Below are 24,508 nucleotides of genomic sequence, written 5' to 3' on the forward strand. Positions count from 1 at the left end.
TGGAGCAGAGCAGCCTGCAGGGATGGGAGAGCCCAGGAAGCCATGTCCCAGGATGCCTGCAGCAAGGGAAGGGCTGTGGAAGGAGAGAGCACTCCTGGTGCTAGGATGCCTGGGGTCCCAGTTCTGGAGCCACTGGGCAGCATCCCTCCTGCTCAGGGTTCTGACTGCCAGCTGCTAAGGAGCCCCTGTGGCACCTGGGTGCAGATGCTGCCCACCCTGGCCCGAGGCTGCTGTGCCTTGAGCAGCCTTCAGCACCTCAGCAGGTTTGCCAAGGCAACAACACAGAAGCACAGACTCCAGAGTTCCCTGGGCTGGGAAAGGCCTCTGGGACCACTGGAGCCCAGTACCAAGGGATGGGACAAGAGGAAATGGCCTCAGGTTACCCCAGGGGAGGTTTAGGTTGGACATTAGAAGAAACTTCTTCCCTGAAGGGGTTCTCCAGGCCTGGCCCAGGCTGCCCAGGGAGCTGGCTGGATGCCCATCCCCAGAGGTGGCTCCCAGAGACAGAGCTGTGGTGCTGAGGTGGTTTAGCCCCAGCCTGGGGAGGCTTAGCTAAGGCTTGGACCTGGATGGTGCTGAAGGGGTTTTCCAGGCAGGGTGGCTCTGACTCCTGTGCTCTGGCAGTGGGCAGCAGGGCAGCTGCCCCATGGCTCCCTCTGGGCTCTCCCAGGAGGAGAAGGCTCCAGAGGGCCAAATATTTCAAGCTGCACTGAAGTGAAATCTCCTGATGGGAAATGTGCCTGGAGCAGGAGGTGCTGCGGGGGGGCTCTGGCCTGGGGGCACAGCTTCAGCTCTAGAGCTTCCCCCAGCTGCCAGGGACCTCCTGGCTCCATCAGGGGGCTGGGGGGATGCTGGGGGGCTGGGGGCATGCTGGGGGGGCTGGGGCTTCTTAGCCTGGACAAGGGAACACTTCAGGGCTGGCTGTCAGGAGGGGGCCAGGGCAGGACAAGGGGCAGGGGCACAAACCTCAGCTTGGGAAGTTCCATCTAAACATGAGCTGCAGCTTCCTCCTTCTGAGCTGCCCAGGGAGGTTGTGGAGTCTCCATCTCTGGAGTCAATCAAAACCTGCCTGGACCCCATGCTGGGGACCCTGCTGTGGGGGACCCTGCTGTGGGGGACCCTGCTGTGGGGGACCCTGCTGTGGGGGACCCTGCAGTGGCATGGGGCCTGGGCTGGATGGTCTCCAGGGGACCCTTCTGTGACCCTGGGCAGGGCAGGGAAGGAATTCACCTCAGCAGCCCCAGCTGGGGCTCAGAGTTTCCCTGCTGGCTCTGAGGCGTGAGAGGGGCTGGCAGAGGAGAGGCAAATGCCAGGCATGCCCTTGTGCTGCTGCAGTTTGCATGCTGCAGGGCTCAGAGGTGTGGCCAGGGCTCCCAATGCATCCTGTAATTTCAGCTGCAGGTTGGAGAGGCCAGGGACACTCCCTGCTCTCAAAAGCAGCTCCCCCTGCTCCTGGCCCTGCACACCAAGTGCCAGTGGCTGGAGGTAAGTGCCAGGGGGATGGTGCAGCCTCTGCTGCTCTGCCAAGGGGAGCTGGGCTGCAGAGCCCCAGCTGCAGGCATCCACCTGAGCTACCTCAGCTGCAGCTCTGTGCTGCCCCAGGCAGAGAGACCCTCAGGAGCTCCTTGTGTGCTTTGGGTCTGGTTTGAGACAGGCTTTGAGCAGTGCTCTTGGCATAAGCTTGCTTAGGGTCAGTCACTTCCCTCCTCCAAACCTGGGTCTGCAGTTATCTCCTTCCCTGAGCATGACCAACCCTGGAGCCCAGGAGCTTCCAGCTGAGCAGGAGGAGACACTTCTGCGGTGTGAGGCTGCTGGAGCCTGGAGCAGGCTGCCCAGAGAGGCTGTGGAGTCTCCTCTGGGGCACTGTGCCCCTGGGCAAGCTGCTGGGGGTGCCCTGCTTTGGCAGGGGCTTGGAGTGGGTGGTCCCCAGAGGTCCCTTCCAGCCCCCCCCCGCTGGCAGCCTGTGTGGGTCTGAGGTTGTTCCTGTTTGCTTCTTCCTGGCTGCACTGAGCTGACTCCTTGCACCTGGGGGCACTGAAGACCTCTGCAGCAATGGCAGCCCTGGTCCCAGCACTGAGCTTCCTCCTGCTGCTGCGTGAGTACTGCTGGGGGGTGATGGCTCTGGGGGGGGTGATGGCTCTGTGGGGGGTGATGGCTCTGTGGGGGGGTGATGGCTCTGCTGGGGGTGATGGCTCTGCTCGGGGGGTGATGGCTCTGCTGGGGGGGTGATGGCTCTGCTGGGGGGTGATGGCTCTGTTGGGGGTGATGGCTCTGTGGGGGGGTGATGGCTCTGCTGGGGGTGATGGCTCTGCTGGGGGGTGATGGCTCTGCTGGGGGGGTGATGGCTCTATTGGGGGGGTGATGGCCCTGTGGGGGGTGATGGCTCTGTGGGGGGTGATGGCTCTGTGGGGGGGTGATGGCTCTGCTGGGGGGGTGATGGCTCTGTGGGGGGTGATGGCTCTGCTGGGGGGGTGATGGCTCTGCTATGGGGGTGATGGCTCTGCTGGGGGGGTGATGGCTCTGCTATGGGGGTGATGGCTCTGCTGGGGGGGTGATGGCTCTGCTATGGGGGTGATGGCTCTGTTGGGGGGGTGATGGCTCTGCTGGGTGAGTACTGCTGGGGGGTGATGGCTCTGTTGGGGGGGTGATGGCTCTGCTGGGGGGTGATGGCTCTGCTATGGGGGTGATGGCTCTGGGGGGGGGATGGCTCTGCTGGGGGGGTGATGGCTCTGTGGGGGGCTGATGGCTCTGTGGGGGGTGATGGCTCTGCTGGGTGAATACTGCTGGGGGGGTGATGGCTCTGCTGGGGGGGTGATGGCTCTGCTGGGGGGGTGATGGCTCTGTGGGGGGTGATGGCTCTGTGGGGGGGTGATGGCTCTGTGGGGGGTGATGGCTCTGCTGGGTGAGTACTGCTGGGGGGGTGATGGCTCTCCTGGGAGGGTGATGGCTCTGTGGGGGGTGATGGCTCTGTGGGGGGTGATGGCTCTGCTGGGGGGGTGATGGCTCTGTGGGGGGTGATGGCTCTGTGGGGGGTGATGGCTCTGCTGGGTGAGTACTGCTGGGGGGGTGATGGCTCTGCTGGGGGGGTGATGGCTCTGCTGGGGGGTGATGGCTCTGCTATGGGGGTGATGGCTCTGCTGGGGGGGTGATGGCTCTGCTGGGGGGTGATGGCTCTGCTATGGGGGTGATGGCTCTGCTGGGGGGGTGATGGCTCTGCTGGGGGGTGATGGCTCTGTGGGGGGTGATGGCTCTGCTGGGTGAGTACTGCTGGGGGGTGATGGCTCTGTGGGGGGGTGATGGCTCTGTGGGGGGTGATGGCTCTGTGGGGGGGTGATGGCTCTGTTGGGGGTGATGGCTCTGTGGGGGGGTGATGGCTCTGCTGGGGGGGTGATGGCTCTGTTGGGGGGGGTGATGGCCCTGTGGGGGGGTGATGGCTCTGTTGGGGGGTGATGGCTCTGTTGGGGGGTGATGGCTCTGTTGGGTGATGGCTCTGTGGGGGGGTGATGGCTCTGTTGGGGGGTGATGGCTCTGTGGGGGGGTGATGGCTCTCCTGGGTGAGTACTGCTGGGGGGGTGATGGCTCTCCTAGGGGGGTGATGGCTCTCCTGGGGGGGTGATGACTCTGCTATGGGGGTGATGGCTCTGCTGGGAGGCCTTCCCTTGCCATCTCTCTGTCCAGCACAGCAACACAGCTTGCCTGGGAGAGGGAAGGGCTCTCCATGCAGTTGCTTTCCAGCCATGGTTTTGGTGCTGTCCTTTGGCCCCTGGCTCAGCATGCAGCCATGGGAGGTTATGGGAGAGAGTGGCCAGCAGGCCAAGGGAGGCTCTGCTCTCCCTCTGCTCTGCCCTGGTGAGGCCACAGCTGCAGCCCTGGGTCCAGCCCTGGGCTCCCCAGTTCAAGAGCCAGGGAAGTGCTGCAGAGAGCCCAGCAGAGGCTGGGAAGGTGCTGAGGGGCCCTGGAGCAGCTCTGGGAGCAGCAGAGGCTGAGAGCCCTGGGGCTGAGAGCCTGCAGCAGAGCAGCCCCAGAGGGGAGCCCTTGGGAGCTAAAGGCTGGGGGGCAGGAGGCTGGGGCCAGGCTCTGCTCTGCCCAAGCAGGCTCCCTCAGCTGAGGTGAAAGCTGCTAATGCCAGGCAGACTTTGTGTGCCCCTGCTGCTCTCCCAGGCCTGCACTTTGCCTCCTTTCCAGCTGTGTGCTATTGGCAGGGGAGCTGCCAGCAGCAGCCCTGGCAGAGCTGGGAGCCAGGGGGCAGGTGGAGGGCTTGTGCAGACCTGCCAAGAGCCAGCAGGGACAGGTTGGCTTCCCCCAGCTCTTGGGCAGGACTGGCATGAGGACTGCCACCCTCTGTGACCTGTGTGCTCTGCAGGGCTGAGGTGGATCCCACCCAGCTGAGGGCTTGGCAGGGAAAATGTGAGTGCAGCACAGGCCTGGCTGCCCTGGAGGTACAATCACAGCACTCTTTGGGCTGGAAAAGCTCTCTGAGAGCACCCAGTCCAACCCCCAGCCCAGCCCCCCCGTGGCCACCAAACCCTGCTCCCAGCTGCCATGGGCACAGGGTTCCTGAACACCCCCAGGGCTGGGGACTCCACCACCCCCCTGGGCAGCCTCTGCCAGTGGGGACTGTCTGGAACAGAAGCCTCAAGGCTGAAAGCAGGATGGGAGCAGGAGCTTGGTGAGCCTGGGCCCCCCCAGCCTGCTCATGGTGCACAGGGGGTGCTGGGGAGGGAAGCCCTGGGGGGGGACTGGCCCTGGAGGGTCGTCTGCCCCTTGCCTTGCCTTGCCTTGCCTTGCCTTGCCTTGCCTTGCCTTGCCTTTTCCTCTCTGGAGGCAGGGGTGCAGCAGTCCCTCGTGCCAGCTGTGGCAGCCTGTGCCAGCTGTGGCAGCCTGTGCCTGCTCTGCCAGGCTGACCTGGGGTGGGCAGAGCAGTGCCTCTGCTGCCTCAGAGCCAGGGAGGGAGCAGGGAGGTCTGGCAGGGAGGACTCAGTGCAGTCCTGTGCCCAGGAGGAGGCACAGGAGTGTGTGCAGGGTGTGCCGAGGCAGGCAGGGCGCTGGGGCTCTGCCTGGGGCTGCTGCTGCACTCTTGGCTCCTTGCCTTGCAGGGTGGCAGGAGCCTGCTGCAGCCTCTGCTGGGACTCACCTGGTAAGGGCAGCTGCTGGGGGGGGAGGAGGCAGGGGTGGGGTGGGGGTGGGATGGGAATGGGGCAGGGGTGGGGTGGGAGTGGGGTGGGGCAGGGGGCAGGGGGCAGGGGGCCGGGCTGGGGGCAGGGGGCAGGGGGCTGGGGGCCGGGCTGGGGGCAGGGGTCAGGGGGCAGGGCTGGGGGCTGGGGGCAGGGGGCAGGGGGCAGGGAGCTGGGGTCAGGGGGCTGGGGGCTGGGGTCAGGGGGCTGGGGGCAGGGGGCAGGGGTCAGGGAGCTGGGGTCAGGGGGCAGGGGGCAGGGGGCAGGGAGCTGGGGGCAGGGGGCTGGGGGCAGGGGGCTGGGGGCAGGGGGCAGGGGGCTGGGGGCAGGGGGCAGGGAGCTGGGGGCAGGGAGCTGGGGGCAGGGGGCTGGGCAGGGGGCCGGGCTGGGGGCAGGGGGCAGGGGGCAGGGAGCTGGGGGCAGGGGGCTGGGGGCAGGGGGCTGGGGGCAGGGGGCAGGGGGCAGGGGGCCGGGCTGGGGGCAGTGCTCCTCTCCGGGCTGCATGCTGAGGTCTTTCCCTCTCCCTCCCCCGGCGCAGTGCCCCAGCCCTGCCGGCAGCGGTGAGTCCCTCCCCGGGCAGTCCCCACCAGGCACCTCCAGAGCTGGCTCTGGGTGCTCAGGCCTGGCACAGCTCCCTGACCTCTCTCTCTCTCTCTCTCTCTTTTGGGAAGCAGAATCTGCCCTGTGTGCCTCGGTGAGGAGGTATGGGAGCCACCAGCCAAGGAGCCTGGCAGTGCCCTCCCTGCAGTGCCCTCCCTGCAGTGCCCTCCCCTGCAGTGCCCTCCCCTGCAGTGCCCTCCCCTGCAGTGCCCTCCTGGCAGTGCCCTTCCCCAGCAGTCCCCTCCCTGGCAGTGCCCTTCCCCAGCAGTCCCCTCCCTGGCAGTGCCCTCCCTGCAGTGCCCTCCCTGCAGTGCCCTCCCCGGCAGTGCCCTCCCTGCAGTGCCCTTCCCTGCAGTGCCCTCCCCTGCAGTGCCCTCCCCTGCAGTGCCCTCCTGGCAGTGCCCTTCCCCAGCAGTCCCCTCCCTGGCAGTGCCCTTCCCCAGCAGTCCCCTCCCTGGCAGTGCCCTCCTGGCAGTGCCCTCCCTGCAGTGCCAGTGGTTTGCAGATGTCACTGGGGGGCAGGAGGCCTCTGAAGCCAGGAGCAGAGAGGCACAGAGCAGAGTGATCCCAAAGGCCTTTTCCAGCCCAGGCTTCCACTCCAGGCCGGGAAAGGCTTCTGAGGTCAGGGCAGCACCACCACAGCACTGAGCCGTGCCCCCAGCGCCATGGCAGTGCCCTGTGAGCTGCCTCCCTGCCAGGGCCCAGGGCTGCCTGTGGGCAGGGAGGGCTCCGGTTGCACTCACTGAGAGGGGGGAGGGCAAGCTCCCTCCTGGGGCATTGTCTGTGCAGGACAAAGGAAGGCAGGGCAGGCCCCTGCGGTGCCAGCAGCCTTGGCACTGCTGCTGGGCTGAGCCTGGCAAGCAGTGGGGCGAGGAGCAGCTCCTCTTCAGCCCTGCACCGGACTTGGTTTGTGCCCAAGGGTCCTCAGTTTCCACCTGCCCTCTCCCCGGGCTGCCAGCAGGCTGCTGCCACCTGCAGTGTGTTCTGCTTGCCCTGTGGGCTGTGCCTGCCTGGCACCACTCCTGCTCCTCACTGGCTGTGCTGGACCCCCACCAAGGCCGTGGCCAGGGGGCCCAGGCAGCCTTCCCTGCCTGCTGGGGCTGGGGGCTGGGGCAGCTGTGCCCCCTGCTCCTGCCTGTCCTGCAGAGGTGTTGGCAGGGTGCTCGCTGCCAGCACCTCTGCCCCCAGCTGCTCCAGGGCTGGAGGTGATGTCTTTGCTTTGCCCCCAGTGCCAGCCCAGAGATGCTTCATGAGGTAGCTCATGGCCAAGCCCCCCCCTGCAGCCTCACCTTTGGGCAGCTTGCCTGTGCTCAGGTAATGGCAGGCTCTGCTTCAGGGCACAGGCTGCCCTGGGGGGAAGGGACCTTGGGGCTCCCCCAGTGCAGCCCCCAGCAGGGCCAGCCCCAGCCCCAGCAGGCTGCTCACAGCCCCACACAGCCTGGCCTGGGCTGGTGCCAGGCATGGGGCAGCTCTCTGGGCAGCCTGGGGCAGCTCTCTGGGCAGCCTGGGCTGGTGCCAGGCATGGGGCAGCTCTCTGGGCAGCCTGGGGCAGCTCTCTGGGCAGCCTGGGCTGGTGCCAGGCATGGGGCAGCTCTCTGGGCAGCCTGGGGCAGCTCTCTGGGCAGCCTGGGCTGGTGCCAGGCGTGGGGCAGCTCTCTGGGCAGCCTGGGCTGGTGCCAGGCGTGGGGCAGCTCTCTGGGCAGCCTGGGCCAGGCTCTCAGCACCATCAGGGGCAGAAGTTGCTTCCTTCTCTCCAGTCTGGATCTCCCTCTGTCGGTCCCAGCCCTCCCCCCTTGCTCTGTCACCTCAGGCCCTGCTCAGAAGCCTGGCCCCAGCTTTCTGCTCAGCCCCTTTGGTACTGCAGGGCCAGCAGAAGGTCTCCAGGGGAGGAAGCAGCCCTGGGGGAGCTGAAGTGCTGCAGCACCCCCACTGTTGCACAGCTTCCCTCATCTCTGGGTCTCCCTCCTCTGTTCCAGAGAGCTTGGCTCCAGGACCTGCAGGATGACTTCCTCCCGTCCTTGTACTCCTGCCTCTCCCCCAGGCCCCCCGGTGCCCTGGACCCACAGTTCTCCATTCTCTTCTTCTCCAAGTACGACTCCCAGAAGCTGGCAGCTGCCCTGGCCAGGTTCAGCCAGAGGGTAGGTGACCACAGCCAGCTGCTTGCTCCCCTCACAGCGCCCCGCGGTGGTCTGGGTGGGCAGGCAGCGCTCCCCCAGCCGCCAGCAGGCTGCCTGCAGCTCGGCAGGGCTCAGCCCAGCCTCCCCTGCAGGGCTGCCCCCGAGGGGCCAGCCCAAGGCACCCTCCCAGAGCACACAGCCCCAGCAGCACCAGCCCAGGCCCTCGGCTGCTGCAGCCTTTGCTGCCTGCAGGGCCAGCACGGCTCTGGGCTTCCAGAGTGAGCCACAGGCTGCCTGGGCTGGAGCTGCTGCAGGGGTGGAAGGCTCAGCAGCCAGGGGGGCTGGGGCTGGGGCTGGGGCTGGCGCTGTTCCTGCTCCCCAGGTTCCTGGGGGGCTGTGGAAGGCCACAGTCACTTCAGTTCTCTGCTTCTCCTCATCTCTTGCCTGCAGTTTTCTCATGTGCCTCTCCCCCTGGAGTGGAGCCTGATCTTCTTCAACGGGCTGTGGGAGAGGCTGCTGCAGGTGCCAGGCATTGGCAGCCCAGCTCTCCTGTCCCAGTGGCTCCATGGTGGGCTCCAGCCCTTCCTGGCCAAGCCCCAGCTTGCTGCTTGTCTCCATGCCAAAAACATCCAGTGTGAGACCTTCCAGGGGATGTAAGTGCTGGCCACAGACAGCTCAGCAGGGAGGGAGCCCTTGCTCAGCCCCCCGAGGCGAGGGGAGGAAGCCTCAGAGGGCTGTGCACCCCTGGGGGCCCAGCCAAGGCTTCTGAAGAGCCTCCTCCAAGGCTCTGCAGCACAGCTGTGGCTGCCCCCCAGCATCAGCCACTGCCCCCCAGCGTCAGCCACTGCCCCCCAGCAGGCATGGGGGGCTGCTGGGGAGGGAAGTCACAGCAGTAGCTTTGCAGAGGGACCTGGCTGACCACATCAGTCTGCAAGGGAGAATCCAGCCCTGGCTTCATCTTCACTGCCAGGAGAGACACAGAGTCCTAGAATGGGTTGGGTTGGAAGGGACAAACCCCCTGCCAGGGGCAGGGACCCCTCCCACCAGCCCAGGCTGCTCAGGGCCTCATCCAGCCTGGCCCTGAGCATCTCCAGGCAGGGGACAGCCACAGCCTCCCCGGGCAGCCTGTGCCAGGCTCTCCCCATCTCCTCTCCAGACTCAATCTGCCCTCTCCCAGCTCAGAGCCATCCCCTCTCCTCCTGCACCCCCCCAGCCCTTCTCACAAGTCCCTCCCCAGCTCTCCTGGAGCCCTTCAGGTACTGGGAGGCTGCTCTGAGGTCCCCTGGAGCCTTCTCCTCTCCAGGCTGAGCAACCCCAGCTCCCTCAGCCTGTCCCCAGAGGGGAGGCTCTCCAGCCCTCTGCTCCCCTTCATGGCCTGCTCTGGACCCACTCCAGCAGCTCAGTGTCCTTGTGCTGGGGGCCCCAGGCCTGGATGCAGGACTGGGGGTGGGGGTCTCACAAGGGCAGAGGGGGATCTGTGCTTGAGAAGTCTTCCCTTCTGCTTCACCTCCAGAGTGGCTTCCCTCAGTGGCATCTACCCTGAGCTGCCAGTGGAGGAGCAGAGGAACCTTTATGCTGCCATCAAGCACTACCTCCTCCAGGCTGGTAAATGGTTGGGGTCTCCTTCAGGAGCTGCAGGAAGCTCTCAGCCCCTGCTGCAGGGTCAGCTGTGATCTGTGCCAGGGCTGTCACTCCTGCTGCCTCCCCAGGGGAGACAAGCTGGGACTGGGGCTGTGCCAGGGCTGGGGGCTGGCAGGGGTCATTTGCTTGCCTGATTAGCAGCCAGCCAGCCCTCTGCTGGCTTCCAAGGCAGGGACTGCTGCTGGGGAGGCATGCTGCAGGGGAGGCATGCTGCAGGGGAGGCATGCTGCTGGGGAGGCATGCTGCTGGGGAAGCATGCTGCTGGGGAGGCATGCTGCAGGGGAAGCATGCTGCTGGGGAAGCATGCTGCTGGGGAGGCATGCTGCAGGGGAAGCATGCTGCTGGGGAAGCATGCTGCTGGGGAGGCATGCTGCAGGGGAAGCATGCTGCTGGGGAAGCATGCTGCTGGGGAGGCATGCTGCTGGGGAAGCATGCTGCTGGGGAAGCATGCTGCTGGGGAAGCATGCTGCTGGGGAGGCATGCTGCTGGGGAAGCATGCTGCTGGGGAAGCATGCTGCTGGGGAGGCATGCTGCTGGGGAAGCATGCTGCTGGGGAGGCATGCTGCTGGGGAAGCATGCTGCTGGGGAGGCATGCTGCTGGGGAAGCATGCTGCTGGGGAAGCATGCTGCTGGGGAGGCATGCTGCTGGGGAAGCATGCTGCTGGGGAGGCATGCTGCTGGGGAAGCATGCTGCTGGGGAGGCATGCTGCTGGGGAGGCATGCTGCTGGGGAAGCATGCTGCTGGGGAGGCATGCTGCAGGGGAAGCATGCTGCAGGGGAGGCATGCTGCTGGGGAGGCATGCTGCTGGGGAGGCATGCTGCAGGGGAAGCATGCTGCTGGGGAGGCATGCTGCAGGGGAAGCATGCTGCTGGGGAGGCATGCTGCTGGGGAGGCATGCTGCTGGGGAAGCATGCTGCTGGGGAGGCATGCTGCTGGGGAGGCATGCTGCTGGGGAGGCATGCTGCTGGGGAAGCATGCTGCAGGGGAGGCATGCTGCTGGGGAGGCATGCTGCTGGCTTTGCTTCTGAGAGACCTCAGTTCAGGCAGGGGACCCAGCTGGGGCCCAGCCCTGTCCCCAGGCAGCAGCTGGCATGCAGGAAGTGTCCTGTCCTGTGCAAGGCTTCTGGCAGGTTTGGCACGCAGGAAGAGAGGGACTGGGGAGGAGATGCTGGGAGGGCTGTGGCAGGATGAGGCCTCTGGCCTGTGCCATGTGCCTCTGGAATCCAGCAGGCTCTTGGCTCTCAGCCTGATGGGTGGCCAGAGGCACTGAGGGAACTCTCAGCTGGCTGAGGTCTGTGGTAGGCAGAAGTCTGCCTGTGAAAGCCTCCAGGCCCCACTGCTTCCCTCAGGTCACTGCTCTGTTTTGCAGGAGCTCAGCAGAAATGCTTCAGTGCAGCCCTCCCAGGCCTGAATTCCACTGCTTGGTTTAGAAGCTACCTTGGGCCCTTCCTGGAGCATGCTACTGCTGCAGAGCTGCAGCTCCTGGGGGATGAGCCAACAGTAAGTGCAGCCAAACCCAGAGCACTCTGCCTGCAGAGGTCATCCCTGCCCTGCCCAGGAGCCATGGGGGAGCTGATAGCTTCTCTCTGCAGCTCCTGTCCTCAGCACAGCCAGAGGCAGAGCAGCCCAGAGGCTGCTTTCATGCTGGAGCTGTGCAGGAAGCAAGCTGGGGGCAGCAAGGGGGTGGGGGAGCAGCCCCAAGCTTCATCTCAAGCCTGGGGCCTGGCTTAGTGAGCTGCCTGCAGGGCTGAGCAGGGCTGCAGGGGCAGGACCAAGTCCTGTAGCAGCTCTCCTGCCTGGCTGCCTCACACAGTTCAGTGCCCTCAGAGCACCAGGGTGAGCAGGGCCTCAGGATGTGACCCGCAGACAGCACATCACCCCAGATGCTGTGGGGAGGCTTGCCCAGGCCTGCCTTAAGGCAGCTAAACCTGGCTTGTGTGTTTGTTTTCCCCTCTCAACCCTTCAGCTTCAAACCTTTGCCAGGGACCCTCTGAGCCTACAGATGGTCAGCAACCTCACCCTGCCCTGGCAGACAGCTGTGTTCTACACCTCACTGCTGACCTCTGCACCTGACTTCCCCCTGGCCAGGTATGAGACCTGCCCCAGACTCCTGCCTGCATCACAGAGACACAGAACCAGGCTGGAGAGGGCCTCTGGGATCAGCCAGTCCAACCAGCAGCCCCACACCCCCGGGGCCCCACACCCCCAGGGCCCCACACCCCCAGGGCCCCCTCACCCTGTCCCCAGCAGCCATGGCCACAGCTTGCTGAGCACCCCCAGGGATGGGGATCCACCACCCCCTGGGCAGCCTGTGCCAGGCCCTGGCCACTCTGGCAGGGAACATGCAGCTCCTGATCTCCAACCTGTCCCTCCCTGGCACAGTTTCAGGCTGCCTCCTCTTGTTCTGTCACCTGAGACTGGGGGGAAGAGACCAACTCCCACCTGGCTCCAACCTCCTTTCAGGACAGTGAGCTCTCCATTGGTCTGGAGAAGAGCTTTAGTCTCTCCTCCAGGCTGCACACCCCCAGCTCCCTCAGCTGCTGCTCCCCAGCCCTGCTCTCCAGACCCTTCCCCAGCTTGGTTGCTGTTGGAGTGAGGGGCCCAGAGCTGAAGCCAGGACTGGAGGTGGTCTCTGGAGGCAGGGTGTCAGCAGCACCAGAGCTCAAATCAGTCAGGGCAAACATGGCCTGGAAAGGGCATCCTCAGGAGAAGAGGAAGGATCTGCCACAGTCCCTGACAACCTCTCCTCCTTGTCTCCCACCTGCAGCCTTCCAGACAGATTTGTTTGCTGCCTGAGCCCCTCAGCAGTGAGCAACCTGAGCAGGGATGAGGCTTTGAGCTTGGCCCAGAGGATCACTGAGAACTGCCCTTGGAACCTGACAGAGAGAGGAATGAGCAGAGAGGGAGCTCCCTCCTCCCTGAGCAGAGAGGAGCTGCAGGTGAGCACAGAGTGACAGAGTCCTTGTGGTTGGAAGAGCCCTCTGAGGTCATGGAGTCCAAGCCTGACCCCAGCACTGCCAGCTCAGCACCAACCCTCAGCACCACAGCTCCAGGGCTCTGGAACCCCTCCAGGCATGGGCTCTGCACCCCTGCCCTGGGCTCTGCACCCCTGCCCTGGGCTCTGCACCACTGCCCTGGGCTCTGCACCCCTGCCCTGAGCTCTGCACCCCTGCCCTGGGCTCTGCACCCCTGCCCTGGGCTCTGCACCCCTGCCCTGGGCTCTGCACCCCTGCCCTGAGCTCTGCACCCCTGCCCTGGGCTCTGCACCCCTGCCCTGGGCTCTGCACCCCTGCCCTGGGCTCTGCACCCCTGCCCTGGGCTCTGCACCACTGCCCTGGGCACTGCACCACTGCCCTGGGCTCTGCACCCCTGCCCTGAGCTCTGCACCCCTGCCCTGGGCTCTGCACCCCTGCCCTGGGCTCTGCACCCCTGCCCTGGGCTCTGCACCACTGCCCTGAGCTCTGCACCCCTGCCCTGGGCTCTGCACCACTGCCCTGAGCTCTGCACCCCTGCCCTGGGCTCTGCACCACTGCCCTGGGCTCTGCACCCCTGCCCTGGGCTCTGCACCACTGCCCTGAGCTCTGCACCACTGCCCTGAGCTCTGCACCACTGCCCTGGGCAGCCTGGGCCAGGGCAAGACAACTCTTTTGGGGAAGAAGTTGTTCCTCATGACCAGCCTAAGCCTCCCCAGGGGGACCTTGAGGCTGCTCCACACACCCAAAGGCTGCAGGGAACTGCTCAGCTCCCTGCTGCTGAGCTGCTGCCCTGCCTGGGGCCTCCTGCAGGTTGCATCCTCTCTGGTGAGGAAGTTTGAGCACTTCCCCCCCGCGGTGCTGCGTGCCCTGGGCCAGGCTGCAGTTGGCCTCTCCATCTCTGACCTGGAGAGCAGGATCAGTGCTCAGGACCTGGCAGCAGCTCTCCCTGCCCTGGCTGCCGTTCGTGGCTGGAGTGCTGAGCAGGCCAGCACCATCGCCCGCAAGCTGCTGAGCTCCGGCTACCAGGTACGGCTGAGGCCCCCAGGGGCGCCCCACGCCTGCTGTGCTCGCTGCACACAGGCTGCTCCCGGCCCTGGGGGTGCTGAGGGCTGCCTTTGGTGCCTTGCAGGTGTCAGATGGGCAGAGCCTGGCAGGGCTGGGCAGCTTGGTGCCCGGGCTGGGCAGCGCCGCGCTCCGCAGGCTGCCTCCGGAAGCCGTCTTGGAAGCCGTGCGGCTGCCCAGCTTCGCGCAGCACCTGGGGGCTCTGCCCCCTGCTCTGAAGAGGATGCTTGTGGAGAAGGTGAGGCCTTTCCCTGCAGGCTTCACAGCCCAGCAAAGCTCCCTTGAGCCAGAGCCGAGGGCTGGCTACCTGGGGCCAGGCATTGGCAGCCCCTGGCCCCTGGGCTGTGTGGCCTTGCCAGAGCGTGCGGCAGGACAAACGTCTCAAGCCCCTCTCCCTCTGGGTGTCCCTGGCCAGTGTGTCCTGACAGCCTCCTGGGGGCAAGGGCAGAGGCAGCAGAGGTTTGACAGGGTGGTCCTGGCTGGTCCTGCCCAGTGACTTGACAAGGGGCTCCAGGAGAGAGGCCACTGCCATGGCTCGGTGTAAGAGCACAGGAGAGGGGCAGGAGGCTTGGGGAGTCCCTTGTGGGGCAGCTGACCCTTCAGGGCCATGTGAGGAGAGAAGGTGCCTCAGGGAGTCCCTTGTGGGGCAGCTGACCCCTCAGGGCCATGTGAGGAGAGAAGGTGCCTCAGGGAGTCCCTTGTGGGGCAGCTGGTCCTCAGCAGCCTCATTTCATCCCCCATGCAGCTGTCTAGGATTTGGGCAGCCCTTTGCCTCTCCTCTCACGTTGCCTGGGTAGCTCTCAAGCTCTGGCACTCAGCTTCCCTCTGGTAGGAGGCTCTGAGCTGCCTTGGGCACCAGAGGTCCCTCCTGCAGCATGTCCCTGTGTGAGGGAGCAGGGCAATGCCACCTGATGAGAGGGCTGCTCTGCAGTGTGCCCTTGGCAAGCTGAGCCATGGCTGGAGTTGCCAGGGAGGAAGGACATGTCCCTCCTTAGCTGGTTACACATTCTGAGGGCACAGAGCCAGGAGCTGAGGAGGGAGAGGATTGTTCCTGCTCACCAGGACCCCAGGCAGTGGCTCCCAGGAGCTCTCTCCATCCCATGGCTGCCAAACAGGAAATGTTTGGTGGTGTGAATCCTCCCAGGGCTGGCCCCTGTCCCCCAGGGGCATTGCCTGGCTCCTGTCCCCCAGGGGCATTGCCTGGCTCCTGTCCCCCAGGGGCATTGCCTGGCCCCTGTCCTGCAGAGGCATTGCCTGGCTCCTGTCCCCCAGGGGCATTGCCTGGCTCCTGGCCCCCAGGGGCATTGCCTGGCTCCTGGCCCCCAGGGGCATTGCCTGGCTCCTGTCCTGCAGAGGCATTGCCTGGCCCCTGTCCCCCAGGGGCATTGCCTGGCTCCTGGCCCCCAGGGGCCTTGCCTGGCTCCTGGCCCCCAGGGGCCTTGCCTGGCTCCTGTCCCCCAGGGGCATTGCCTGGCTCCTGTCCCCCAGGGGCATTGCCTGGCCCCTGTCCCCCAGGGGCATTGCCTGGCTCCTGGCCCCCAGGGGCCTTGCCTGGCTGTTTGCTTTAGCCTCTCTGTTTGACTAACAGCTGGGGTGGGATTTTCTTGTTTGCTGAAGATCTCCTCCCGTGTCAGCCACCCTGCTGAGCTGGTTCCCTGTGTCCCTGGTGCTCTGGCCAGGTACATTCCTAAGTCCTTGCTTGTCTTTGGGGAAGAGGAGCCCAACATCCAGGACCTCAACAGCAAGCCCTGGACCCCAGGCCAGGTAATGTGCTGATGCTTGCTGCCAGCCCTGGGCTGTGCAGAGCTAGGAGGCTGCTCTGCAAGCCTGCCTGAATCCCCTCAGTGCCAGTGCTGGGGGGCTGGGGGGCACCCCTGGAGATCATCTCTCCCAGCCCCTGTGCTGGAGCAGGGCACCCAGAGCAGGGCACCCAGGGTGGCAGTGCCCAGGTGGGGTGGGAAGGGCTCTGGAGGAGGAGGTGCAGCTGATGAAGCACTGCTGCTCTGCCTTTGCTCCCCAGGCTGCCATGTTCTTCAGTGATGTGATGAAGGCAGAGCCTGACTTCAGCAGGTAGCATTTCTCTGCCTTCTGCCCTCGTCCCTGGTCTGTGTTGGCTTTGGTTGGGAGCTCTGCTTCTCCCTTGGAGCCAACATCAGCCTCCTGACCTCACATCAGAAGCTTTTCCATGGAGCTCTGTTTCCAGTGGAAGGACTTCTCCCTGGGCTCCCCAGGCTGTGCAGGATGTTCAGGGGGGCAGGAGGCTGGGGCCATCTGGGGCTTGGTCTCTTCTCCCCAGGAGCAAGTGATAGGATGGGAGGAAGTTGCCCCAGGGAGTGTTCAGATCGAACATTCCTCCCTGCAAGGGTTCTCAAAGCCTGGCCCAGGCTGCCCAGGGAGTGGCTGGATCCCCATCCCTGCAGAGATGTGGTGCTGAGGGACATGGCTCAGCACCAGCCTCGGCAGAGGGAGGTGATGGCTGCACTGGACCCTCAAGGTCTCTGCCAGCTGCAGCCATCCTGGGATGCTTCTCTTCCCCAGCACAGGGCAAGGGTAGCAGGTCTGCAGGGCTGGAGCCTGGGGAGCATTCAGCTCTGGCCCTGGGGCAGGCTCCTGCTGGCTGTGCTGGTCACTGACCCCTGGGAGAGCAGGGCTGAACCTGCTCCTGACCTCTTTGCCCCTCTCTTCCCCCCTGGGAACGTTCAGGCTTTCCCAGTCAGTCCTCCAGGGCTTCACCTGTGCAGCTGCCCAGGAGACAGCAGCAGCAAGGTTCCAGGAGCTGGCCAGAGTGATGAAGGAGAAGGAGGTCAGGCTAGGAGAGGAGCAGGTCAGTGCCCACGCCCTGGCTCTGCTGTGTGTGATGTTGCCATGCAGCTGGCAGTGAGGGCAGGTCAGCAAGGACAAGCCCACGGCCAGCTGAGGGCACTGGGGCCAGTGGGGCTGCCCTTGGCTCTGCTTCCCCAGGCTGCATTGCCTTGGAGCCAGGGGAAGCCAAGCCCCAGCTGGCAGATTTCTCTGGAGCCAAGCCCTCTGCTCTCTGGCTTTGCTGCTGGGGCTTCCCTTTCCCTCACCCTGGGGCAGAGCAAGAGCTCTTTGTGTCGTTTCTCCATGCTGCTTCCTTCCTTTGGTGCCTCTCAGCTGAGCTGCTTGGTGAAGCTGGTGACCCTGCAGGGGATTCCCAAGGACCTGGACAGCTACCCCAAGGAGCTGCTGCTGTTCTTAAGGTAAGCAGCTACCACCTGCAGTGGGGGCAGGAGGAGGTGTTAGCTGCTCAGGGCTGGCTCCAGAGCTGCTCAGGGCTGATCCAGGCCTCCTGCCAGGGGACAAAAGCTCTGACATCCCAGAAGGCTTCCAACAAGCTTGAGGGGCTTTGGTTTTTCAGAGCCAACCACCACCAGGCTGAGCTCAGCACTCCCAGGCTGCAGTTCAGTCTGGCTTTTAGGGGCTGGAACCAGTGTGTGGGCTTAGTGCTCCCTGGCCTCTGTGGTTGTGCTTTGCTCTTACAGACTCACAGAAGGGGTTGGGTTGGAAGGGACCTTGGAGCTCCTCCAGCCCCAGCCCCCTGCCAGGGGCAGGGACCCCTCCCCCCAGCCCAGGCTGCTCAGGCTGCATCCAGCCTGGCCCTGAGCACCTCCAGGGAGAGGACAGCCACAGCCTCCCTGGGCAGCCTGGGCCAGGCTCTCCCCAGCCTCACTGGGGAGAGTTTCTTCCTGATCTCCAGTCTCAATCTGCCCTCTGCCAGCTCAGAGCCATTGTCCCTGGGCTTACCCCTGCCAGGCCCTGCCCAGCTTCCCTGCAGGCAGCAGAGTGGATTTCCTTGTTCCAGGAGCTCCCCTCTGTGTGCTGTAGCCAAGGCTTGACCCACGTGGAGCTGAGCTGCCCGATGCAGTGCACAGCAAAGAGCCTCAGCCCTGAGCAGCTGCTGGCTGCCATTCAGCAGGGCTCAGCTCTTTGTCTTTCCAGCCCTTCAGACTATGCAGCCACAGGAAGCTGTGTGCAGTTCTTTGCTAACATTGGGGAAGCCAACCTGGATGTTCTGCCAAGAGAATCACCCCAGAGGAAGGAGCTGCTCCTGGAGGCTTTGGCATGCCTGGTGGGTGGTGGGGAGGGAGCTCTGCACAAGGCTGGGGAGGACTTGGGGCTCAAGAGTCACAGACTGGCTTGGGTTGGAAGAGACCTTGAGGATCATCCAGCTCCAACCCCCTGCCCTGGGCCCCTGCCAGAGCAGGCTGCTCAGGACCACAGCCAAAGTGGCTTTGAACCCCTCCCAGAGTGGAGCCTCCCCAGCTTCTCTTCCTCTGCAGTGCATCCAGCTCTGCTCAGCACCTCTCTCCTGTGGCCCTGCAGGGAGTCCCTGGCCCCCAGGTGGATGAGGAGAGTGCAGAGCTCCTGGGCCATCTGCTCTGTGAGCTGGGGGGGCAGCACATCAGGAGTTCTGGGGGGCACCTGCTGAAGCACCTCAGCCGCTGTGGCTCCTTCCTGCCTGAGCAAGAGGAGGCCATTAGGAGTGTCCTCAGCAGTGGCAACACCTCCTTTGGGTATGGATATTCCTCCTGGGCACCAGCAGAGCAGTTCCCTTGACCAAAGCCTTGGCCAGCCCCACACTCAGCCCATTGCCTCTGGGTTCCCCTCGGGGCTTCCTCACTCTCTTTGAATGCTTCCAGCTGGAAGCTTTGGCTGGGTCCCACTCACAGTGTCCCTTCTGGCTCTCACCTGCTCCACTGACAGAATCCTTCCCTTTGGGCTGCTCTTCAGCCCCCAGCCTTGCCAGGCACTGTGCTGGGGAGCATGGCTGGCCTTGGGCTGCTGGTTGTTGGCTGCCAGGAAACATTCTCCTCCTAGCTGCCCCCTGCTTGGTGGAGCCCTGGCTGGACCTCACAGAGCTGCTGCCCAGGGAGGCAAAAGCTTTCCTTACTCTGAGCTGGGTGGTAGTAAGCAGCAGCACCTCCTGGGGCTTCATGAAAGGCATGGCTCTGTTAGATGCCCTTTCCTCCTCTGGCTGCCCCTGCCCCTGCCCCTGCTCTGGGGGAATGAGGCTCTGTGTGACAGGAGGCAGCTGAGGAGGGCTGGGATTTCAATCCAGATGGGAGAAGGGACATATCCTGGCAGCTCCTGAGGTGGGTTTTGTCCATCCCTGGCAGCTGGTCCCTGCTCCTCTGTTTGTGTGCAGGCCCCCTGCAGAGTGGTCAGCTCTCACCTTGAAGGAGCTCAGTGGCTTGATCTCTGTCTTGGATCACAGCATCTTGCAGCAGATCCCCAGGGTGAGTTGTTCACAGAGCTGGGAGGCACTGCTGGGGGCTGCTCAGCCAGTGCCAGGGGGGATGGTCTGTGAGGAGGGAGGCTTCAGCAGGCTGCCAGCCTGCAGCTGCAGACCCAGGTCACTGCCATCTTCCCCTGCCTGCTGGCAGAGCACCAGAGGTGGGAGGGGGCAGAGCACCAGAGGTGGGAGGGGGCAGGAGCTGTACAGAAGCACTAAGGTTGGAGCAGACCTCTAAGATCCTCCAGTCCAGCCAGCAGCCTACCACCCCCAGGGCCCCCAGTGCCATGGCCACAGCTCCCTGAGCACCTCCAGCTGTGGGGACTCCACCACCTCCCTGGGCAGCCTCTGCCAGCCCCTGACCCCTCCTGCAGCAAAGACATTTCCCCCATACCCTGCCCCTCCCCTGCTGCAGCCTGGGGCCATTTGCTCTGCTGTCACTGGGTGCTAGGGAGCAGAGCCCAACCCCCACCTCACCCCAGCCTGCCTTCAGGGGGTCAGAGAGCAATCAGGTCTCCCCCCCAGGCTTCTCTTCTCCAGGCTGAACCCCCCAGATCCCTCAGCTGCTCCTCCCCAGCCCTGTGCTGCAGCTTTCTCCTCTCTGGACAGGCTCCAGCCCCTCAGTGTCCTTCTTGGAGTGAGGAGCCCCACTCTGGGCTCAGTATTGGAGGTGTGGCCTCACCAGTGCTGGGTACAAGGGGCAAACACCTCCCCTGGCCCTGCTGCTGGCCTCATCTTGCCTCTGCTGCTGCTCACCCCCAGGTCATGCTCCGCTGGGCAGTGTCAGCCCTGCCGGCCCAGCCTGCAGCATCTCTGCACTGCTGTGCCAGTGCCTCGGGGGCAGGGGGCAGCATGGATGGGGCAGGGGGCAGGACAGGACTGAAGCATTCTGAGCTTTGCCTTTGGGTCCCCAGGGGAAGGTCCAGAGGCTGCTACAGCAGCAGCCTGCTGCCCGTGGGGCTGTGGCAGAGCAGCTGGGTTGGAGCTTGTGGTGCTGCTGGTAGGGGCCCCGGGGCCGCGGTGCCCTCCCGATGAACCCTTTCCCTTGCAGGATGCTTTAACCCTCTGGCTGAAAAGCTCCGCCCGGGATTCCCCTCTCTCACGGGAGGAGCTGGCCAGCATCGCCGCGGAGCTGCTGCCCAGCAGGCAGAAGCGAGCCGACGGTGAGGGAGCCTGCCCCGGCCCGGGCGGGCAGCCTGCCCGCTGGCATCGGCTGACCCTGGTCCCTCAGAGTCTCCTGGAGCGGAGCTGGGAGACACTGGGGGCTGGGGCAGCCAGCAGGAGGAGGAGGGTGGAACCGTCGCTGCCCATGCCCAGCGGGGCAGCACCCAGAGCTTGGCACTGCCCAGGTCTGATAACTGCTTCAGCAGGTTGCCCCCCCGGGAAGGAGATAACTGAGGAGGTGCTCGCGGATGACACCATGAACATCTACTACAGCCCAGCAGAGCTGCGTGCCTGCCTGAGGAACGTCTCTCTGGAGAGCTACCTCAGCCAGATCCTGGTCTACCCCTTCAGTGACCCCCAGCTGGCTGCCCTGAAGCAGCACCTGGACGAGGTAGCACCAGCCTGGCTGCTGAGCTGTGCCCCGGGGCTGAGACCCCAGCACCTCTCTGGGCTTCTCTTCCAGTGTTTGGCCACATCCTGTGCAGTCCTGCATGCCCTGACAGCCAGTGGCAGCCCTGGCTGCTGGGGCTCCCCCAGGCTGGCTGTGCACAGAGCAGGAGAGCCCCAGCCCGGGGAGAGTGACCTGAGCTCTTTCCACAGACATACCCTGAGGGCTACCCTGCAAGCCTGCTCCCCAAGCTGGGCCTGCTCCTCTCTTTTGTCACTCCTGAGGAGGTCTCCAGGTGGAACATCACTTCAGCTGATGCCCTGGCTGGCATCCTCAGGAGCCAGCCCCCTCAGCAGCAGGTAGGGCCTGGGGGTGGCTTCCCTGCCCTCCCTTGCTCCCTGCTGGGGCAGCTGCTGCTTTCAAACCAGTCTAATGGCTTCAGAGCTGGCTGAGCCATCCCTGAGGGCCAGGCAGAGCCCTGGGAAACGATTCCACTGCATGTGGCTGCCCTTGGCTGGTGGGAGGAGGAGCTCTGGGCCGGGTTAACCTTTGGCAACCTTCCTGCCCTGCCCAGGCCTCCGCAGCCATCCGACGCTACCTGGCCCTGGGCAACCCCCTGGATGCCACCGCCCTGGAGGCCATTGGCAGCACCTACCTCTGCCTGCTGGATGGGGCTGAGCTCAGCATGATAGAGCCCAGCAGCCTGAAGTGAGTCAGCTGCTGGGGTGCTCCTGCAGGAGCCCTGAGGGGGAAGCAGCTCAGCTCCTGCTCCTGTGCCCTGTTTGAAAGCTGGCTCTGTCCTGCCAGGAGGGGCTTGGGCTCTTCCCTCTGCTACCAGGGGACAGGATGAGCAGAAATGGCCTCAGCTTGCACCAGGGGGGGCTGAGGTTGGAGGGAGAACAGGAACAGTCTCTTTCCTGCCATGGTGGTCAGGGACTGGCAGAGGCTGCCCAGGGAGGTGGTGGAGTCCCCAGCCCTGGGGGTGCTCAAGAAATCTGGGGCCTTGGTTTAGTGGCCATGGTGGTGCTGGGCTGCTGGGTGGGCTGGGTGGTCCTGGGGGGCTTTCCCAACTGGTCTCCATCCTTTTTCCCCTGCAGAGTGGCATCTCTGGACCCTGCAGCCTGCTCTGAGACTACAAAGGACATCTTATATGCTAAAGCCAAAAGGGCTTTCTCTGGGCAGCCTTTCCCTGCTTACTATGAGCTTATTGAGCCCTACCTTGGTATGCAAAGAACATTTATGGTGTGGGGAAGGAGAGGCCTTAGAGCCAGAGCCTGGATGGGTATCAAACACCAGCCCAGACTTGGGCATTGTCAAAGCCAGCTTGGTTCATCTTTCCCAACTGGTAGCAGAAGGAGAGGCTCCGGGGGGGGGGGGGGGAGACCTCCTGCTGGGCTTCCAGAGGCTGAGCAGAGAGCTGGGGACAGAATCTTGGGCAGGGCCTGTGGTGGCAGGACAGGGGGGGTGGCTTGAACTGAAAGAGGAAGATTCAGGCTGGAGAGAAAGAGGAAACTTCTGAGCCTGGTGGTGGTGAGAGCCTGGCCCAGGCTGCCCAGAGAGCTGCCCCATGCCTGGCACCAGCCCAGGCTGCCCAGAGAGCTGCCCCATGCCTGGCACCAGCCCAGGCTGCCCAGAGAGCTGCCCCATGCCTGGCACCAGCCCAGGCCAGGCTGTGTGGGGCTGTGAGCAGCCTGCTGGGGCTGGGGCTGTCCCTGCAGGGGGCTGCACTGGGTGGGCTTTAAAGATCCCTTCCTACCCCCAGCAGCCTGGGAGGCTCTGTGCCTGGCTGGCAGAGGGAAAGGCAAACTGCTGCCTCAGGGGAAGCTCAGCTGGTGTGAGCTGCAGGCCCTGGAGCAGGCTGTTCCCCTGGCCCCCCTGGCCAGTGTGCTCCTGGGCAAGCTGCTGTGGGTGCTCTGCTTCAGCAGGGGTTGGAGTGGGTGGTCCCCAGGGGTCCCTTCCACCCCCCCTGCAGGGCTCTCTGTGCTTGATCCCAGGGGGGGCTCCTGCAGCTGATCTGCGAGCCCTGAGCAGGAGGAACCTGAACATGGGCATCAGCACTCTGGTGAACCTCAGAAGAGACTCCCTGATGGTGAGCTGGAGCCTGTGGCTCTTCACATTCATGCTGAGCAGCTGGCTCAGGTCACCCTTGGCACCAAGCTCAGGTCAGTGCTAGGCCAGCACCAAGGGGAGGCCCAGCCTGGAAAGTGAGATTTGGAGCCAGGGCAGCCCGGGGGGGACCTCCCCAGAGCAGGCTCCCACAGCAGCTGTGGCAGGAGCAGGGGACAGGCAATCAGCAGAGTCCAGCCCACAGCTCCTGCAGCTCTCACTGGCTGCTGGCAGTGGCATCATCACCTCGGGAGAGAGCTCAGTGCAGAGAGCAGGGAGCAGGACCCCCCCTGGGCACAGGAGAGCTCAGCAGAGGACTCTGAGGAGCCACTGCCTTCATTCCCCTGACCTGCAGGAAGCTTCAGGGAGGTGTCCCTGCCTACTGCAGGGGCTGGGCTGGGTGACCTCAGGCAGTCCCTTCCCACCTGATCCCCTTCAGGATTCCCCAAGGCTCAGCCTCAGCCCCCCAGACGTTTGTCTTCCTCACTCCTGCTCCTGCTAAGAGAAACCTCCACGGCTCAGAGGTGTTATCTCCATCCTTAATGCCTCCTTTTTGATGTGTCCCAGAGCCTGACACCTTCTGAGGTCCAGGGCTTGCTGGGGATTAACCTTCCTGACCTGAAGAAGTGGCAGCACAGAGCTCCCATCTGGCAGTGGATCCAGAGGCAGAGGCAGGCAGAGCTGGAGAAGCTGCAGCTTGGCCTCACTGGGGGCACACAGAAAGGTTACATCAACCTTGCCCTCCCCAGAGCTCAGGGTATGTGTCCTGGTGGCTCTCTGGCTGCCCTGCTCGAAGCACTCCCCTGGGGGCTACAGCCAGGGGGGCAAAAGCCACCCCATGGAAGCAGAGAGCTTCCAGAGAGAGGCAGAGGTGGCCTTGGGCAGCGCTGCCAAGCAGCTCTGCTCCTGCTCCCTGCACAGCTTGGGCATCCCCCAGCCACCAAAGCACACTGGGCAGTGCCCACCTCCTCCCTTCACCTCCTGGTGCTGAGGGGCAGCAAGCTCCCCTCTGCTGGGGAGCCTGGAGCCTTGGCTCCAGTGCCAGAGGCAAGCTTGTGAGGGCTCAGAGCATCAGCACTGGCTGAGCCTCTGCTCCCTTGCTGCTCTGCCATGTGTTGCATTTGGGCCAGGGCCTGGTGCTGCTGTCAGGGCTGGCTGCTTGCCAGTCAGAAGGCAAGGATGGCACAAGGAGAAGCTCTGCCCCGTGGGGAGCAGCTCAGTCACTGCTTTCCTGGCACTCCTCTCCCCTCTTGCTCCTCCAGTTCGATCCTCAGCCTCCCTGGGTGCCGTGGCCGCCACACTCCGCCTGCTGCCTGCTCTGCTGACCAGCTGCCTGCTGCTGTCCATCCTGGCATGAAGGGAGCCAGCTGGAAGGGAGCAGCCTGTGACCTGCAGGAGGCCCTGGGGACAGTCACCCCTTGAGGGGGAGGGGTTGGGTGCTCAGTGCCCCCAGGTCCCTACTGCACAGCCCAGGCTTCACTTTTAGGTAGCTTTGTCCTTCAGATCACTCCCCCCCCGCCCCCCACCCCCAGTGTTCTGTCTGCAAGGAGAGCCTGAGGCTGCTGGGGGCAGGACCTTTGCCTCTTGCACAGACCAGGCCCAGGTGGGGCCCAGGCACACCAGCAACTGCTGGCAATCCTTTGCTTCACAGCCTGGTGGGTTTCAGGGTGAGCAGGTTGGCTCTCCTGGATCCTAACAGCTGCAGCTCCCCAGGAGCCAGCATCACAGCATCACTAACTCCCTCCTGCCACTGCCAGCACCTCTGGGGGCAGTGAGGTGTTCCCCTGGGTGTGAAGAACAATGGAACCAAGTGAGAAGTGCCAGAGGCAAACTGCTGAGCTGCTGTTGTCTTCTTCTTGTCCAGGCTGCCTCATGCCTGCAGGCAGCAGTCCAGAGGAGATGGGCAGGAGCCCCAGGGGTGCCTGCTGCTTCCCTGGGCCGTGGGCTAACCAGCAGCCAGGACCCGAGGGCCTTGCCTTTGGTGCTGGCAGCTCAGCACCGGTGAGCTGAGCCCTCAGCCTGTGCA

The 24,508-nt window shown here is 64.5% G+C and overlaps 1 protein-coding gene across 2 annotated transcripts; it reads left to right on the forward strand.

Annotated features, from left to right (window-relative positions):
- Positions 1 to 1,984: 1,984 nt before the first annotated feature.
- On the forward strand, positions 1,985 to 24,304 carry LOC137445069 (mesothelin-like). 2 transcript variants are annotated; one of them, XM_068146484.1, is made up of 28 exons: positions 1,985 to 2,095; positions 5,097 to 5,137; positions 5,713 to 5,734; positions 5,849 to 5,876; positions 7,004 to 7,088; positions 7,751 to 7,912; positions 8,342 to 8,544; positions 9,405 to 9,496; positions 10,903 to 11,033; positions 11,500 to 11,621; positions 12,301 to 12,472; positions 13,319 to 13,534; positions 13,638 to 13,808; positions 15,188 to 15,334; positions 15,591 to 15,640; positions 16,274 to 16,394; positions 16,706 to 16,791; positions 17,531 to 17,660; positions 17,915 to 18,105; positions 18,738 to 18,828; positions 19,876 to 19,987; positions 20,192 to 20,379; positions 20,589 to 20,735; positions 20,951 to 21,084; positions 21,474 to 21,598; positions 22,371 to 22,465; positions 23,050 to 23,239; positions 23,745 to 24,304. In XM_068146484.1, the coding sequence occupies exons 1-28, from the start codon at positions 2,053 to 2,055 to the stop codon at positions 23,837 to 23,839; spliced, it is 3,390 nt and encodes a 1,129-aa protein (XP_068002585.1). In that variant the 5' UTR covers positions 1,985 to 2,052; the 3' UTR covers positions 23,840 to 24,304. The 2 variants fall into 2 exon arrangements, with proteins under 2 accessions (XP_068002585.1, XP_068002586.1); XM_068146485.1 differs by having other exon boundaries at positions 1,986 to 2,095; positions 20,195 to 20,379.
- Positions 24,305 to 24,508: the final 204 nt, after the last annotated feature.

This window comes from Melanerpes formicivorus, unplaced genomic scaffold (genome assembly GCF_026170545.1).
Source record: "Melanerpes formicivorus ecotype bairdi unplaced genomic scaffold, bMelFor1.0.p_v2 SCAF_14, whole genome shotgun sequence".
In the NCBI taxonomy this organism is placed as follows: Eukaryota; Metazoa; Chordata; class Aves; order Piciformes; family Picidae; genus Melanerpes; species Melanerpes formicivorus.